This window comes from Bombus flavifrons, chromosome 18 (genome assembly GCF_040668555.2).
Source record: "Bombus flavifrons isolate JBK064 chromosome 18, iyBomFlav1_principal, whole genome shotgun sequence".
NCBI lineage: Eukaryota > Metazoa > Arthropoda > Insecta > Hymenoptera > Apidae > Bombus > Bombus flavifrons.
In genome coordinates this window covers 4,810,249-4,829,672 of record NC_138459.1, presented here as the reverse complement: position 1 = coordinate 4,829,672, position 19,424 = coordinate 4,810,249, and the positions used below count along the sequence as shown (strand labels likewise).

The following is a 19,424-nucleotide window of genomic DNA, read 5'->3' as shown; positions in this document are numbered from 1 at the left end:
ATTAGGTTATACAGCGACGAATATTTTGCAACTTCGCCAATCGAAAAAACTCTCTTTGCAACGATTGACCAGGGGATTAGAAAATACGTATATCGTGTAAGCGGATAGAACGAGGTGATTAATGAAAAAAATCCTAACTTGTTCTATCACCATGGTAAACTTCGTTACGTGATACGCCATATTCATTGAAAAATTTGAACAGAGGTACAAGTAAAAATTAACCTTGATACATCATCGGTTACTTTTTAATACCAAACATTTTTTTTTAAATTGAACATCTCGTATAATCGACTTTTTTTCGTCAGTTTTTATCCTTCATCGTTAGCATATATCGTATAAAGGAAGGAAAGGTTATTTTGTAAAATAACGAGGGATTTTCTATGCCTGTCCCCTTATCTACATTGCAGATGTGTAATTTATGGTAAATATATTTTTCCAGTGGCTATGATCCAGGTTGGATAGCTTGGGAAATTGCTGGAATCGAAATTGCGTTTGCATCGAAAACGATCTACGCAGGTTACATATTTTTGTCTTCTGTTGCAATCCAAATCGTTGCAATTTCAATAAATTTTTTATTCTTTCAATTCATCCAGCTTTCGAACGAAAAGAAAAGAGTTACGCGTTACGCGATCATTATATGAGAGACAATAAAACAGCTTCGTACCATAGAGCATCGAATTTTTCGTAGAAACTGTCAACAAAAGGTTATGTTTCCGCGGTCTGTGGCGTTCGTTGCGCGTCTTTTCTCGTTGTGGTTAGCCATTACGAACACTCTTGATTTTACGGACACGATGTCTTTATGTGGCACAAACACGTTCACCTCTTTCCGTTTAGTGTTCAACAATATATTTATTAACAATCCTCGTTTTCGACAGTTTTCGTACAATTCTCGATTCCAACTGACCTTTCTCGCTTCTCGGTTACAACTCGACTGTTTTCTTAATCCGATTCGTTTGTTTTTATCGCCCCCCCCCCCAATATCCCCACTACGCACGCGTTCGTTAGGTGTCGGCGACCGTTGCCATGTAGCCTTCTTCGAAATATTCGACGGAAGGACCGTAGAAATATCGATGGCGCATTAGGACTGTCGGCCTTACGCTTCGGTGATATGCTTTGTACCGACGAAACCGTTGGAAAGTTTTGTTCTCGAGTGCCGCTACAGTTGGATTAGTCAAAAGGGGAGTGATGAAATTCGTTACATTCTAAAAAATAAATTAGTCCTTTTCGCCACGTTTTTTGTGACTGTTAATTACCACGGTAGGTATCCTCGATGAATAGACGGGTACAGAGACCAAGGTAGGATAGAATTCAACGTGGCTCTATTGTCCGAGCAAACTTCTATCCTGATAAAGGACAGTCCTGCCCTACATTTTTAAGAAATCGTAATTGTACCTCGTTTTCCCTGCTTTTTTCTTTTCTCGTGCAAAGTGCTATGCATATTTCATTGCATATTTTCTCTTCGGTTTAACGGCAAACCGTTTTGCTGAAGAGCTGTGTATAGCTCTGAGAGGTTATGATAACAACACAACAAAGATTGTGACTGTTTCAAACGCGACAGAGGATTAAGATGGGCAGGTCCTCTGAATTTCTACGGATTTTCATAAATTCTTTTCATCCTTTGTCGGTGCAATTCCGAGCAGACAAAAAGTTGGACAATTAAAAAGAATTATCAGATTTCACAGAAACTGAGAACAAAAGAAACGAAAAGAAATGAAAGAAAAAAAAACGCGAAATGTAACGTTAAAGCTGCCACAGTTGAAATTTCTATTTACACATTTCTTAAGAATAAATGGGATATAAAGGATTGAAATAAAACATAAATTACTTGAAATTTGTCTGGTTTGTTTATTTTAACATAAGATTTACTTCATGACACTAATTATGGAACATGATATCATTCTATCGTCTGCCTCGTTTCATTTATGCTATAGGTCGTAACTTTGTTGCACCGTTCTATATTATTCGTTTTTGTTGATCGAAATTTTGATTCCCGAAATGGCCAGTCGATATGGTCGAGGCCCTAACGCAATTCAGCATCTCCGATTTGTATCGGATATTGATAAATCGGTTGGCTACTGTTGAACCAGCAACTGTAAAACTTTATAGATGTAAATAGAGCAACAGAGGTCTGTCGATGCCGCTGAACTTCGAGCTTGTGTGCTTTTCGAGCGACAAACTTTAGATATCATGAGATTCGACCTCAAATCAATTTCAACCGAGTCTCTGACCGCAAAAACTTTGCTACACCGCTCGAATCGCGTGCAATCAGCCAATGTAATTTTCTTTACCCTTTCAATACTCGATACTTCTGTACAGAATGATTGAAAACTAATTATTCCTTTCCTTCGAAACCTTTGAGCAATGGAAAAACAAGATAACGTTTCTCTTGCAACCAATCTTCTTCGGTCTTGTGCTCGACTTGTTAACGACTTATATTACGATTGTTCGTCTCATCGAAGTTGAAAGTAGTCTCGAGGGGACGCGATTCATAAATCTCGAACGATCAATCCCTTTTTTCACCGCTAGTATTTCAAGGCTTTCGGAACGCTTAAAAACTTTATCATCCGGATGAATAGCTGGAAAAGAAAGAAGAAACGAAATTTAATGGAAGTGCTCTGCTTGGCCGACTTCTGACATACCGATCGATAAATCGATCGAACTTGACAAAGCTTCGAAGTTTAATCACCTTTCCTTTTCCTTCCACCATCTTTCAAACCGACCCTAACGATGTAGTAAACGAACAAAAGCTTCGATACAATTACCTCGCAGTAACGAGTTGAAGCATGGTAGCATCGCTGTCGATTAACGAAGAGAATTTAATGTTTCAAACGGTAAATTAAAAATGCACGATATTCAGGCAACTACTTTATATTCGTTCTCGTAGTCGTTTTGTATGACGAGAGACGAATTTCTCTCGCGAAATCGAACAAAAGAACAGCAGGTTAATCCTTTCCTTCGATTTCATCCATGATTCCCCTTCCCACTGGGTTACCGTTGGAAGTTCGGCTCAGGATGAATTATTCACGGGTCGAATGAGAAGTCGTCGATAGGATTTTAGAAAGATCAACCCCCGACTAGCAAGAATTTAAAGGTCTCTGCAGTCGCAAACCCTTACCCGATTCTTATTGCTTTTAGACACTTCGCCACGCGTAGGAGTATCCATCTTTTGATTGGTAGAACACACGTAGGACGAGTTAATCAGAAAACATCGAACTGACTTGTCTCATAGAAAACGAAAGAAATATATAGTATAATATATAAATTCTATGGAATTCAAACTATTCGCCAATCAACATATTTACTTTTGCTTTGTTTTACCGGCAGCCATTTTACTGAATAGGTTAAATCACGAGAGAAGGACGGTAATTTAAGACTTAGAAAATCGATTCTCGATTCAACAGGTCAAATTTCTAGTAGATTTGTTATGAATTGTTATTGTATATAATTCAATTTATTCCCAAAATAAACTCAATTTTCCAGAATCGATCGTCTTAATTACCCCAAGGATTTAGGTTATTACAAATCGATTTTCTCTACACCATGCCGTTGAAGGTTATCCTCCATGAACGAAAACACAAAAGGTGAAAGAATAGAATGTGTAGAATTTATAATAAAACCAGAAGACGAAGTGAATTACATTTTTCCACTGGGATTGTCAACACAAGGAGGGTAGGTGTAAATTCTATAGAATTCAAACCACCTGCTAATCGACATATTTATTTTTGCTTTGTTTCACTGGCAGCCATTTTACTGAATACATTAGATCACGAGAGAAGGACGGTAATTTAGAAAATCGATTCTCGATTCGATATATATATATCGAATATATGTATGTAATTTCCCACTAAGTACATCTTGCAAATGGAAAACCAGATTCGACAGAATACATACTTTGTTCGTTGCGACGAGGATCCGAGCATCAGCTCGGTATACGTACAGTATATTTGTCGAAAATTCGCTCGTGGGATATTTTCCTTTCCGTACGTTATTTCGAAACGCGGTCTGTTTGCGAAATCCGACTAGTCGCGGTCGCTAGAAATATCGTGAAACTCGATATCAATTCGAATTGCAGGTATACATGACTTTCGTATCGAAGGAATTTTAATAAAGTGCGCGGTTCGTTGCTTATCGGCGCATAGAGACGGTAAACCGCGTATTTCTATTTTCTCCTTTTATCTCTCCTTTTCTTTTGCTTCGTTTTCGCTCTTTGTATCCCTCCCTCTCTCTCTTTTCTCTCTCTTTTCTCGCTCTCGCTCTCATTGCAGTTACATAGTTTACCCTTTGAGCGGAGTATCGTGGTCATCGAAATAGAAAATGAAACAGAGCTTTCATTTTAGCGGTTGCGCGAGCATCTAGCAAAGCCAGTATTTGCGTTGAAAAGCAAAAGCTCGGAGAAGATGCAAATAATTTTGGATCGGTGACCGTTAAATACAACGTTTGAACAAAAATTCTTTCGAACTGTAAATATAGAAAACGATGCAAATTTTGTAAAGCAGAGAACTCTCAAGATTCGAATCAGAAATTCAATAAAAATATCTTGGTCAGATTACGATAGGATCGGTTTGATTCCAAATTTGAGTGAAGCAGAAGGAAACCGTATTTCTAGTTTCCGATAAACTTTCTTCTGAAATAAGCTCCGTTGTTTCCTTTTTACTTCATCCTCTGCCTCTAGAATTCAATTTCGTTACTTTTCCTTTCTTTTACGAACGAACATTCACAAACACCAAACTTTGCACGTAACGTATATTAAAATCTTGGAAACCACTCGCGTTACTTTATTTTTCGCGCACGTATGAAATCGATAAAACGCATGACGCCGTGTATTATTTATTTGCTGCAGTCTCCGTTGATATATCGGGAACAAGATCTGCGTCGAAACTTTTCAGTTTAGCAGAAATCTAATTCCGTGTGTCTTTCAGACATACCACTCGAAGAAAGTACGACCATTTCTAAGATTTTCGTTACTGTGCTTTCCGACGGTAACGCAAGTAGCCGCACGCTTGAAAGCAATCGTGAGAATTTCTTTCAAAATGACGAATAGCGTGCAACATCGCTATTACGTGTATATATTAACCCGCCATCTTTGGACGTATCATCTTACTACTAAGTCGTTTCTACTAAGAAAGAGATAACAATATTTCAGAAACTATTAACGTGGTGTTCCATTTCGTCGCACGCCGACGGTTTGGTCGTTCTAAAAAACAAAAAGGGGACGAAACACAGATAAGCAGCGAGGCCAGTTTCACCTTGACCAACCTCGACCAGCTTGTTTGATTTATGAATTATTCACAGCCGACGAATTGCTCGCGAAGCCACTCGTGCGGACCCTTTGTCTGTTTCCTTGTACCATCTGTATCGCGCGATACCTTTCAACACGTATCGTTCGCGCAAGGCCATAAATAATTTCCAGAATTTTCATTCCGAACAATTTGTAATTTTTCCTTCGTGCGAATATTTCCTTTCTCATCTAGCAGTCGAATAAAATATTACGGAAACACAGAGACGAAGAAAAGGAGGGAGTTTTCCTTTGACGCGAATCACGACGTAAATTTTATTTTGTATTCTTCTGTCTGCTACTTTTCTCCATAGAGCAATGCAAATTGTCTGTACGTGAGAATGCAACGATATCCTACCGCGTACTATTCGGTTCGAGTATTTTTTGTTTGGTTTCGCGCGTTGCATACCCATTTGTCGTCTTCGTGCTGGAACTCTACCGATTTTTCTTCCAAATTAGTGTTTTTTTATACATATACAGGGTGGTTGGTAACTGGTGGTACAAGCGGAAAGGGGGTGATTCTACGCGAAAAAAGAAGTCGAATATATAGAATAAACATTTTTTTTTAATTTTTCCGTCGAGACAACGATCCGTTATAACGAGACGTGATAAAGTGCACGCGTACCGAGCGAAAATTCAAAGTCGATTTTCTCGAAAACAAAGCCTCAAACGAAAAATTTGTATTCTATATTTTCGACTTCTTTTTTCGCGTAGAACCACCCCCTTTCCGCTTGTACCACCAGTTACCAACCACCCTGTATATATAACGTTTATTGCCCAAGAAAATATATATTACATATGTATATTCTGAATAAACAAGGAATTTCTATCGCAAAAGTGGTTTTGGCAAAAGTACTGAAGCAAAATATTTTCTGTCAGATTTACATTTTTAACATTACAGTTTATAATTAAATTTAAGCTGCTGAAAAGCGCTACTTCGAAGTTAGTTATACGGAGTTATCTGATTTCTAGAAGAGATGGAAGTCAGAACATTCGTTATGTTACAGCCTATTCTCGGACTTAAGAAGCCTGGCGGGTACGATCCTTATGAATCTCTTGGCAGCTCTTTTTATGGTTCAACTGCTCTTCATAGTTGGAGTAGGTGGCGTTCAGGTAAGTTTCGACAGTTTTTTTCGGAAGGGGAAACCTTCCTTTTCCTATTGCAAACTTTTTTCTTCTTGCGTTAGTAGACGAAAATATACGATCAAATAAACAACGAAGTGGAAAGAAATTTCTTTACGTATACGTGTATTTTCATGATACCGTGCTGCTCTAGCATTTGAAAGACTTTTACTCGATTTAATAAAGGAATTACCTTTCCAAGATCGTCAACTGATAAGACGGTCAAAAGTTTCTACGGATCTTTATCTAAATATCATTTGAAACTGTTCTCGTATAAATCGTGGAGGTTCATTACGTAGCAAGCTATTTAACAGAGACAGCGTTCCCCGAAAAAGAAATCGAAGAAGAATCGAAAATGATTGGAAGCGACGGAATAGATTAACAAGAGTACGAAACTTTTTTCTAAAAGGAAAGAAAAATAAAAACGACGTTTACATGTTACGTCTGACAAGCTCGTACCCATTGCACGATCGAAGGAAAATGGAATAGAAATCAGAAAATCGAATTAACCGTACGAAGAATATCGCTGCGGGAGTGGGGATTTTAAATAGCTGGCAGATCTCACGATTTTTTTTTGTTATTATTTAATTTGTACTGTACAATTTGCCCAGCTGGACATTCGGTAAATAAAAGATTAGAATCAACGATAACACGGAATTCCCAAGGAGCGATCACCTATCTTAGTACTCTCCGCGACACGCGCTGCTTAAACTCTGGCGATCGGACGAGAACCAGCATTTTCAGCGCGCTTTTGTCCTTGGCGATCTCACGAGTGCATGTAGGTGGAATCATCACGGCGATACGCCAGAGTTGAACAAAAGCCAGGGAATTTTGTTCAACGCGCTAGCACTCAGCTGCCGCGGCATACCGCGACATGCTCGAAACACCAGCGCAAAAGATAAGCGGTTTCTGCTAGAAACAACTGCTGCGTGTTTCTTTCTCTCTCTCTCTCTTTCTCTCATTCGCACATTCTTTAACAAGTTTTCTCCCTCATGGCTGAAAAAACATCCCCAAGTCATTAGGGGGCTCGTACGTGTAGCATAAAAGGGGTTAGTGGCGTATATCGTCTCGACGTGCTGTCGAGGAGGACATTAAGAGTGTGTATATCTGTTGGGAGCGTATTTCTCTTCCCATCTGCCTCCATTTACGTCTTTCTTTTTGTAATTACGCCACTGCCTGTACGCCAGACCTCATGAATGCTGTTTCTATTTCTTAAGAGCACAACGTTTTAACACATTCAATGCCATGGGAGTCACCGGTGACCGGCACTCAACTTGACCGTGGCGCCGTGGAGGTCACCGGTGACCGACACTCAACCTGGCCGTGGCGCCGTGGAGGTCACCGGTGACCGACACTCAACCTGGCCGTGGCGCCGTGGAGGTCACCGGTGACCGACACTCAACTTGACCGTGGCGCCGTGGAGGTCACCGGTGACCGACACTCAACTTGGCCGTGGCACCGTGAAGGTCACCGATGATGGGCAATCAACTTGACCGTGGCGCCGTGGAGGTCACCGGTGACCGACACTCAACTTGGCCGTGGCACCGTGAAGGTCACCGATGATGGGCAATCAACCTGGTCGTGGCGCCGTCGAGGTCACCGGTGACCGGCACTCAATTTCGCCGTGGAAGTCGCCGGTGGCCGGCACCCAACGGTCGTGACGCCGTGGAGGTCACCGGTGACCGGCACTCAACTTGGCTGTGGCGTGGTGGTGACCGGCGCATCAAGATTAGTAGAAATACATAATTTGAACAAATATCAATAGTTATAAATTTGTTATTATTACCATTGTTACTACAATGGTGTGACGAAATTAATGCAGTATAAAACTTATAAAAATAGTTTTATTTATACATGAAATATACATCTATTATGTGCGTCCCCCACCAGTGGCTGTCGAACATGGGAAAAACACGCTTTTTCCGTGTTTTACCTTAACGAACAATAACAGTAAGGAACGTTTCGATTTGAAAGATTTTTGATGGCAATTAAGGGCCTTGATAATAAAGTAAAAAATGCTAAATCTTGTGACGGTTCTTTAGGATTGTTGCGGGTCCGAATAAGTATGACCGAGGGATGGATTATGATTTGTGGTAGGCCCCGGGACGCAACAACATAGGACAATTATTTAGCAACGCGAAGAAACAATATGAGATATTTGATAATCGCAAAAAATAATTGAATCGAGCGAAATTGCACTACAGCGCCCTGGGGGTCGCCGGTGACCTCAGTGAGATGAATTCATTAACATATCTTTTGTGGGTAATATTTCAACATGATATGTATCGCATAATAAAAAAATTCATCAAACCTTGTAAAACTGGCGTAGCATCCAACGTGTTGGATCTGTTAAATGGAAGGAAGATGTGAAACAAACTGTTTCGGGGTATTCGATACGATAAATTTTCTACGTGACGAGTTTTTCAACGGCACGTACTTATTCAGCGGCACGATTTCACATTGCAATCAGTGCTCGAGCAAAGGTATAGATATTTATCTTCGATTAAAATCTCTGTACTTTTCACCATGTTCATTGCAAACGTTTTAGGCGAACAATTTTCGTTCAAACCGTGACAGCGCGATTTGTTTCTGATAAAGATCGATTCTTGCAAGTGTTTGTTTTATTTAAACTGAGGTGGTCTGTTACACGTGTTTGTTTGTTTAAAAAAGAAACAAGTAATAAAATTGTAATAGTCGGTGTATATTAAAATAACTTCAAGTACAAGTACAGAAATAGTTTATGCCGGTCGTAGTCGTCGCTCGCTCGATGCTACTGTTCATCTCTACGCTCGCTATTCGACTGTATATCACTCGTTATACTGAATGAACTAGAGGGCACGTTCGTCTATTTGTATCGACCGGTGTTATTATAAAAAGTTAGTTAGAGTTCATATGTAACTCCGGTTGACGATTGTAGCAGCACTCGACAACAAAACTTTCCAACGGTTTCGTCGGTACAAGTATATCACCGAAGCGTAAGTGCCGACAGGCCTAATGCGCTGTCGATATTTCTACGATCCTTTCGCCAAATACTTGGAAGAAGGCGTACGCGGCAACGGTCGCGGACGCCTAACAAACGCGTGCGTAGTGGGGATATTGAGGGGCGACAAAAAGAAACGAATCGGATCAAGAAAACAGTTGAGTGGTGACCGAGAAGTGAGAAAGGTCAGTCGAAGTCGAGAGTGGTACGTAAAGAGTCGAAAGTAAGAAATGTTAATAAATCATACTGTTAAACACCGCCGAGTATTTCTTTGGCATTCTACACGTCCTACACCCAATTCACCTCACAATTACAAATAACGGCGATATTATTTTGTCCGGAGTTCGTTTACCTTTGAAACTAGCAAACTAAAACAACGTTGGTATTCCACGGTACAATAATACGAGTCTCTTCCGATTCGAATCTTCCGTTAACTTATGTGCCGCTACAAAACTTTTTCCAAAATCTTATCCGAACGAAAGAAGTTTCGAATTAGCACGAATTGAAAATTTTTAAAGATTCATTTTCCGTAGGTTAGACTCGTTTTAGAATAGAGAGCCATTTGGGCGTTTCATTGTGTGAAATTCGATCGATAGCGTACACGCGACGGAAGATCTGTACGTCGAAGAAAATGGGAATGACATTTCCAAGGCGTGATGTTACGAATGTGCAGCAGGAGCTACATTGGCCGTGTATACAACGTGTCGCGATCGTCGAAGAGCACTTAGCGCACCTATAAGAAACTTAATGACCTCGTCTTGCAAACCTGACTTCAAATGAAAAACGGTCGTACGAGTAATGCAATAATGTGAGAGGTTAACAAATGTTTTGCAACTTTTCCTCCCTCGGGTGGGTGTTATCTGTTGAAATGGGTCTCACTTCTAGGAAAATTCTACATTTTCACTAGTGTTTAGTTTTTGGCACAACGATTCTCTTTACAGCGGCTTCTTTCGTCTCCATTATAGCACCGCGAAAATGTTCAGTTAGCCGTCGGTGAGTCAAGAGTGAAGAATCGTTAATCGAGAGTTATGATATCACACTACTGCATTAAGTTCACGTTAAATAATCATCGTTTTCTGTTTAATCCACTGTAATAAATCCATCCATCAATACATCATCATATAGAATAGAAGCCATTGGAAATCCTAATTTCTAACATTTCTGAATAAAGAATTTCTATAACACATTCATCCACATTATCCTTTCTATTCCGAGATATATAAAAACCTCAACATTATCCACGTATTACATGTTCTTCACCGACGATGCTTTAGCTCATTGCGGACGCGTGTCGGTAAATAGCCGTCCGAACCTGTTCACAGTTGCGGACAGTTATTGTGAAGTGGCTGGCGTATGTCTATTTTTCTGAGCAATAACCTTACGCGTATTTATGCATGGGTATAGTAAACTAAACAGTATTATGTTTTTGGTGAAAGAAAATTACAGATCTTTAGAAATCTTATCTTCCGTTTACCATAAATTCGCGATGCAGGCTGATAGTCGACTCAGAACGAATTTCAATCTTTCAATGGCACTACCAAACGAATCAGCCAGCTTTTTATATATTTTATATATTTTTTGTAATATACACGCTGCCTAAAAGTTCCAGAAAAAACATGTTTGATAGTGATAGTAGTGATGACAAATATTATTTTCAACCTGACAAGATAGAAGACGACAACAGTGCTAACGAATTACGTTCAACAAGGATACTGCTCAGACGTTTCAATATTTCTAGTGATAGTGACAGTGATGATGAATTAAATATTGAAGAAAATAATACAAGTTTCAACAATGAATAACGCAAGCGTTCGACGCGTATATTTCCTCAACTGCGCGCGCCGATACCTCTCGTTCACAGCTACGCTCGCTCATCGAGAGGCCCCGTCCGTAAAGGTTAGCTTTCGCTTCAGATTTCCACGACGTCACGCCTCTGGAAAATGTCCATTCTTTCGGATATGGACACGGGAAACGAGCCCAGATCCAATCGTGATTCAGGTCAAAGTTGAGCCGAATCTAACTAGAAGCTAATGCAAACGAAATTCGTTGAATTTAATCCGAAGCAAGCAAAGCGGATTTACCTGTGTTTCGAATCACATTTCCGAACGACAACTTTCGAGCAATATCGTAATTATTCGCCGAAAAGGAGCGAACATCAAAATCGAGTTGCAGCTATTTCACACAAAGTTGTTAGAAAGTATTGTCGTAAATGTTGCAAATTTTCTAGGCTATGAAAAAATACCAAAATTATATCAACATTTATCACTTTTGCGTTCTTTTTCCTGCATCGAGACGACGATTAATTAAGTAAGTCAAAGTACGAGGTTGTATCTAAAGTTTCTAATTAGCTATCATCTCGCAAATAAACTAAGATACCGCATAGAGATATTTCCAGCTAATTCGCTCGGGTCATGTCGTTTAATTATCTGAACGTACAAATCGACGTGGATGAAAACTAGCGCAGTGTTCGGAATGAAGTTAGCTGGATGACGCGAATCAGCTACTTTTTGTCTTATAGAAAGATAAAGGTCGCGACGAAAACTGATTATAAAAATTTAATTGCGCGCGTGGTTTTCCGTGTACTTTTTTCATGGATGTTGCAAAGAGCATAATCCTTTCGGGCTCGACCCTTAAATTGCAAAGAGAGCAGATAAAAACTTCAATTATTCTTTCATCCTTACTTCGAATAACAAACTCGGTCGGTATAAAACGCAAACGAAGGTACTTAACCATAGTTAAAGGAGATTAACCACGTTTCATTCGAAGGAAACAATTATCACGAGTTGAATAAACGAATTTATCAATTCTTTCAATATGATTTCTAAGATTTCTAACATTTCTCTTTTCTTTGATTGTATTATCGCGAGCACCGAAAATTTTCTTACTGTGTGCATGCATCCAACTATTGGAAAACACTGTATATAGTGGCAGCCATAATATGAGTAGTAAGAGATATAGCAGACTGATGGCGTTACGTCTTATCGATTTCAATTTGATGTCGATGATCTTTAAAGAAAGTGCAGATCGATGGAGATAGAAGCAGTAATTACGTTCCTGTAATCAATCGAAATCTACGATTTTCCTAACAGTGTGAAATGTGTCGGTTGTCTGTCCTATCCTTCGTTTCACGCGCGCGTTCTCAATTCCCACATAATTTCCGTATAAAACCGGATGGGACCTTAGTTGGAGTATGATATATCGAAACGCATATTAAGAAAATTGCGTTTTATGAGCTCCTACAATGGATATATATTGCCTGAAAATCGACGTATGGATCGACATAAAGATAAGGCATTTATGACGATCGATGGATGTTAGTTAATCTACGTCACAACTTCAGTACCCAGTAATTTTTCGCCGCGACTCCCATGATATTAACCATGTTCATTGGCGTCCATACTTCAGTAAGTGACTTTTCGAATTTATCTACTTTCTTTCTCACGCAGCTTATTCTTCTTAATAATTTTTAGACACACACATTTTACATTACTTTTCATTCATCGTTAGTAAATCATTTCGTACCGAAATGATACAATTAAATTAGCTAAACGATTTAAATCACCTTTGGGATTGTTATCTCGTTTTCGGTTCAACATTTTGCAGTTACGTTAGGATAACGATGTAGTCAAATTCTAATAAGCCATTGTTATAGAATACATATTTTGCGATAAAAACAATACGTCCTTACATTCGATTACGCGTCGATGCGTTCGAAATATGTAAGAAGATTTTCGTGATTTATATAAAAATCCAAGTAGCTGGAATAAATGTCGAAAGGAAGAAACGTGATGTGTAAAGTTAGAGTAACGCCGATCAAATTCTCGTTGTTTTCGCAAAGAAAGATTGAAAATGAAACCGCGAGGAGGATACCAATACCTGCAATGCAGTATACTTCTCAAAGTCCACAAAAGTCGCTGTTTGAAGCGAACTGTGGGAGAACATTTGAGATTCAGAATTACAGTGGAGGTTCTTTCAATTACAAAGTTTCCCATAGTTGAAGAAAGTAGCGAAAATCGAACTCGTGCATCGTTGAATCATGAATGTTCTGCCTTGTAACTTGTTCGGTTTTTGAAAAGATTTTAAAAGCCTTTATCTTTCACTTGTAGTCTAGCGAGATTTAATTTTAGTACTGTTGAGAATTGTGGATCTTAGTTGCCGAAATAAATGTATAGGAACACTCACATTACATGTAGAATGATTTTAAAATAGTTTCAGATTTATTTAATATGAGATTTACAAGATATTTGTAGATACAGATTGCACACGTCTCAGTACTCTTTTTGTCTCACCATCTTCCTTAACACCATGCGTACGGAACAGTTGCATTCTTCTGTTTTACGAGACGCTGCGCACGCACGTACTACCACACACACTCATACTCATATATATGTGACACTACTACTCGGCTGATCAAGTGTACCACACAAATTACACACATCGGAATAAGTGCACGGTTCAACGAAGAGAATCAACGACGAATGTATTTCTTACTTAGGGATTAATAATCGATTAGTCGTGGTTGTAAGAGAAATTATGCGCTAAACGTGCGATATACGAGTGATCAATTTAAAAATTAGACTCACGTAGTTCGATACGAATCATTTTCGATTCCACGGTTTAAAAGGAGCAAAGGGAAAGAAAAAATCGCAAAACGTATGCGCGAGAAAGTTTCAAAAACTGCAGTCGTGGTAACGGGAATATAAATCTATAAAGTTTTCTCAGTTCAGCAGAGAAAACTTTGTCCAGAAAGCATGCATTATTTACGTAGAACTGAGGTGAAATTTGCCTTGTTTTATCAACGATATTTGCTTAAAAGTTGCCTGAATATGTAGAGCTGTATTCTCCATTTAGTTCTGGATAAGAAGTTTGCAAAATACGTAGTTGCTTAGTTTTAAAAAGTTAGAACTAAGATTTTCATTTTTCCAAATATCTACCAGCTGAAATTTAAATTACATAATTTCTCAGAATCTCTTGGCGTAAACCGAATTTTATCTTTAACCATAGCTACGACATCCATTTGCAAAATATATTATGTGATAAAAATCGCAGCTAACCAAGCTTCTCAAAGAATGAACAAATTGTGACTCTTATCAAATTACAACTTTTTTTTTTATATCTGAAGCTTTGACGCGTCTTTTAATAGCTTTCTAACATTTAATGATACTGTTTGTTAAACTTTTTCGACAACAATTTCCTATCCACCGGGTTTAGTCGAAACGCGAATTTTCTTATATCGAAAAACGTAAGATCGTAGATATGTGGATGTGAAAGGAAAGAAAATAAAAAGAGAAGCACTGTTTTCATTAAAATTGCTTTCATTGGTATGTAATTCGAAAGACTGAATGTAATTTTTAAAACTGAACTGACAGAACCTACATATATCGATAACACTGCTTTTAGGTTAACGTTGGATCGAACAACTTGCGTTTATCTTTCCTAGACACGTTTTATATTACGTGCAACTTTTCAACACGTTTGTTTTGAAACGGGTAAACTTCCATCTCCGACGTGTAGCAAAGATATTGAAAATTTTTATAGAATCAAGAAGTTCAAGTAAGAAGTAGAAACAAATATGTAGTTACTTTCCAAGTTTGTCGCGCATCGAAGCAAACGAACGACAGATTTGTATCATAATCCATCAAATATATAGGTGTCGTGGCAGTCGCAACCGTACAGTTAAATTTTCACCGTCAACTTTCAAACTCCTTAGATGGCGCTTTGCCGATACAATCCCCGTTTCTCTCAATATTAATGTGTGTGGCCCATTTTCCAACATTTATCAGAAATTTCTTTTTTAAATGCATTCTAATTTCTATTCTTTGGAAGATCCATAGTCTAAAGAGGCTATTCCATTAGACCCAATTTCCTCATTGCGTGTACACAGACAGTACGTAAAATTGTCCAAATCTAGTGTAATTTTAACTATTTGTTTTAATAAAGTAATATAAAAAGATACATATCGTCTTACGATGTTACTCAGTGCTCGTTAAGCGGAGTAAACCGTTAGTAGTTCCAGTCACGATCCATAGCGTCGATAGGGTTACAACGAACTGCGTTATTTGTCGAAACCGTGAGCACGTCGTGACCGAACTTGTACAGTTAACAAAGTCCTCTCAACTGTACGTTATCTAATTGTAGCTTAATTTAGATTTACCAGACGGTCGATAAACAAGAACGATCATCGAATATTCAAACGTAGAACGAACTCGATCGAAAAACAAGTTATTCGCGAAGGTAGAACGATACTGAAACGACAAGAAATCGATAATAATAAGAAAAAGTAGTCGGTAGGAAACCAAGAAATATTGGCGAGACTGCACGAAAAGAAAACGCAATCAAAATCAAGCTTAATCGAGCACTATGGAAAACTCGATAAAGTCAATCCCTTTAGCCAAAGATAAGAACAAGAAGCTCTCCTTGTTGCTGCGTCTCGATTTTGTAACTGATATTAATGGGCTATTAATAAATAGTAATTCAGTGCTTATAGAAATATATTTCGTGTCTATAAAGAGTTTTATTATAAGAATCGATAGATTTTAATACTTTATCCAATCTTAACCTATAATTTATGGTTCTATGATAATAGCTTATAATTATAATTTATTACTCATTGCAATTACAAATTAAGATCGTGTTTCCAATTTGTTATAACTATGTATGTCATGTTTCGTAAATCTTCGCAAGTCTATATCACGTTCACATTCTGATATTATTGACTTGCATCGTAAAACTACGTTATAGACTACTTTTATTACTCTCTTGAAATGGTAATTACGTAACAACAACTAAAAATTGGATTGAACGTCGGTTATCGATCGAAACACTAATACAAGTAAATATTATACATTATGGGAGCTGCAGCAAAGCAATTAACTTGTGCACATTTGATACACTTGATTATATTTACCTCATAGCGACGCATCAAATTTACAGAACGATTAAACAATTTGATAGACTAACAAGCTCGATATTTCAGCTTCTCGTCTGAAATTGTTTGCGATTCGAGACCATTATCGATTAGATTATCGATAGAGGCGTAAAAAAGGTACTAAAATATTGAGAGAGAAAGAAAATTAGCTACCTTCAGGGCAATCATATTTCTCCACGGCAAAGGCGATTACTAGTAATTGCTTCGATATAACAATCGAGTCTTTTTTTCACTAGTTTTAATCGATTCGTATTTCAAATTGACAATTCTCGATTTCCCTGTAAGTTGGTGTCGAAAGATCGCGTGAAATCTTCCATCGAAGGTTGGAGAAGGAACATTATCTTTGAACTTTCTCGATACAAGAACATCTTGGCTTCAAATTCGTTCATTCGAAATCTCAAATTCACGATGTCGATTCAAATTTCCGATCCTGTTCCTTAATACTCGTAGTCAAGGGATAATCCCGAGCTTAGACCTCGACCGTACATATCGAGAGGTTCGAGTTCTCTCGGCTTTACGCTATTCTACTTCGCTTTCGTTCGATGCTTCAAAAGAATCTACTCTTTCGAACGCTTCCATTCGACTGTTGCATCTTTTAAGATATATTCGTCCCGGTATACCTGAAAAACCGTTTTCTTTTGCATAAACCTTTATGCACAGATTTATACAGGATCCGAGAAAACAGGAACGGTATCAAAATTTCAGCTAAAAATGTATTTATATGTAACGTACATGAATATTACGAAAATTACGGAATCGACCTAAAATTGCATGTTCCGACTGCATTAATTACAATGAATTATTAAGTTGCATCGGTGTATCTACTCTCGATAATAAATGAATATCCTCGTTGTTACGAACGTAATTTACGTTAAATACATATTTCGAGATTAATTCATTGCTATTCATGTACATTGAATAATTAAATATATTGATATACAATGTATCTATTGTTAAACAATACATATATATATTGCTTATTATTATCTACCAATTATATATATATATATAATTCATTAGTATTCGTATACATTGATTAATTATACATATTGTATATGTATAGATTAATTAAATATAATGATATATAATATATCTATTATTAATCAATACATATATATATTGCTTATTATTATCTACTAATTGTATATATATATAATTCATTAGTATTCGTATACATTGATTAATTATATATGTTATATATGTATAGATCAATTAAATATATTGATATACAATATATCTATTGTTAAACAATACATATATATATTGCTTATTATTATCTACCAATTATATATATATATATAATTCATTAGTATTCATATACATTGATTAATTATATATGTTATATATGTATAGATTAATTAAATATATTGATATATAATATATCTATTGTTAATCAATACATATATATATATTGCTTATTATTATCTACCAATTGTATATATATAATTCATTAGTATTCATATACATTGATTAATTATATATGTTATATATGTATAGATTAATTAAATATATTGATATATAATATATCTATTGTTAATCAATATATATATATATATATATATTGCTTATTATTATCCACCAATTATATATATATATAATTCATTGGTATTCATATACATTGGTTATTTATATATGTTATATATATAGATTAATTAAATATATTGATATATAACATATATTTTGCTTATTAATATCTACCAATTATATATATATATATATATATAAACGTTCGATTAGTGAAAAGAACAGTGATAGTCGGTGAACCAATACGTATATAAATATGAAACGATGCAATTTATCGGCTAGTGTAATTACAAAGTCAGAATTCGAAATGTCGCATGGTTGGTTTACAAGCTCGTCGCGTTGGTGAAATTTTCATTTACAGTCGGACGGCGAAAGCAACGTGGCCGAAAAAATTTAATGGATCTGTTTAAACGATTTTCGCGGTGAATTTGCGCGATGCAGGCAGACTGAGCGCAACGGAAATGTTTCCTCCACACAAAATGTTAATTACTGTAATTAACGCGTATTTTCTGGTAAAATTTTGCGAACCCGAGAAGAGTAGCTTTCCTTCTCACCACCTCCTGGCATTTTTTATCGTTGATTTCAGAACCCATCGCTTTGCATGATCCTGTTTCTCCCGTGTTGTCTTCCTTAAGATCCAGTTTTTTTTCTTATGTTCTTTCAAGTTATAAGAATAGAATCTATCTGCACACTATATTATTCGCCAATCGCCAATTGGTATTTTGCGAATATCATCGTTATCGTCGAATAAATAGTCGAGATAAGCCAATGGTGTAAGCATTTGTCGCTTCGACGAACTTTCAAATTTGAAATATGCTCATTTTGCCTTTTGATGTTATACTTTGAATAAATGCGCAAATGGTTTGTAAATCAGCGATGAAACGTTCTTTAACCAACTTGCAAGCTGATAACAACGTGAATTTAATTTATGTTAAAGTAATTACTTAAAGAAAAACTCTACGCCTTTCCTTTTGTATGGACCTGAACCCCGCTGTTACAAAGAGAATAGAATTTAGTGAAACAAAAGATATTGTAAATAAGGAGAGGTGCATATTACTGTGCCCTTGAATATGAATTTTGTTGTAGGTTATAAGGTCTAGAAACAAAAGAGCTATAAGCAGATTTCTATTACTGTTTCTTGTAGCCTTCAGCTAGAACTACAAGGTTAACTTTTTGGTAATGTCCTTTGCTATAAATATATGGACCTGCTCTCTATCATATTTTATTGTATTGTAGCATTGAAAGAGTGAGGATGTTGATCAGCATACACTATACTTATACTTATACCTATACTTATTTCAATATATTTTCTATTACAAATTCACCCACTCGTTTTTCTATCAGTTAACCTCAACAATACCATACATTAAATTAATAAATAATGATAACAATTTATTTTATTTTGACCTCATACACTATACCTGTACTTATACTTATTTCAATATATTTTTCTATTACAAATGCATCCACTAGTTCTTTTATCAGTTAACCTCAACAATACCATACATTAAATTAATAAATAATGATAGCAATTTATTTGATTTTCACCTCATACACTATACTTGTACTTACACGTATAGCTTTATTTATTTCAA

At 36.9% G+C, this 19,424-nt stretch overlaps 1 protein-coding gene and 1 long non-coding RNA gene across 7 annotated transcripts in view; both read left to right on the top strand.

Moving 5' to 3' along the window:
- LOC138189115 (adhesion G protein-coupled receptor E3) overlaps nucleotides 1–19,424 on the top strand; it is a 79,018-nt gene that overhangs the window by 49,152 nt on the left and 10,442 nt on the right. For 5 of the 6 annotated variants that reach the window (XM_069131273.1, XM_069131271.1, XM_069131274.1 and 2 more), the window contains one exon: nucleotides 6,283–6,388. In XM_069131273.1, coding sequence (XP_068987374.1) covers nucleotides 6,283–6,388 — 106 coding nt within the window. Of the gene's footprint in view, nucleotides 1–6,282; nucleotides 6,389–11,129; nucleotides 11,274–19,424 lie in introns of those variants that run through there. The other variant, XM_069131275.1, reaches the window with a different exon arrangement.
- LOC138189063 (uncharacterized) lies at nucleotides 3,320–3,789 on the top strand. The gene is made up of 3 exons (XR_011175851.1): nucleotides 3,320–3,401; nucleotides 3,481–3,669; nucleotides 3,743–3,789. It is a non-coding gene; the product is annotated as an uncharacterized LOC138189063 (long non-coding RNA).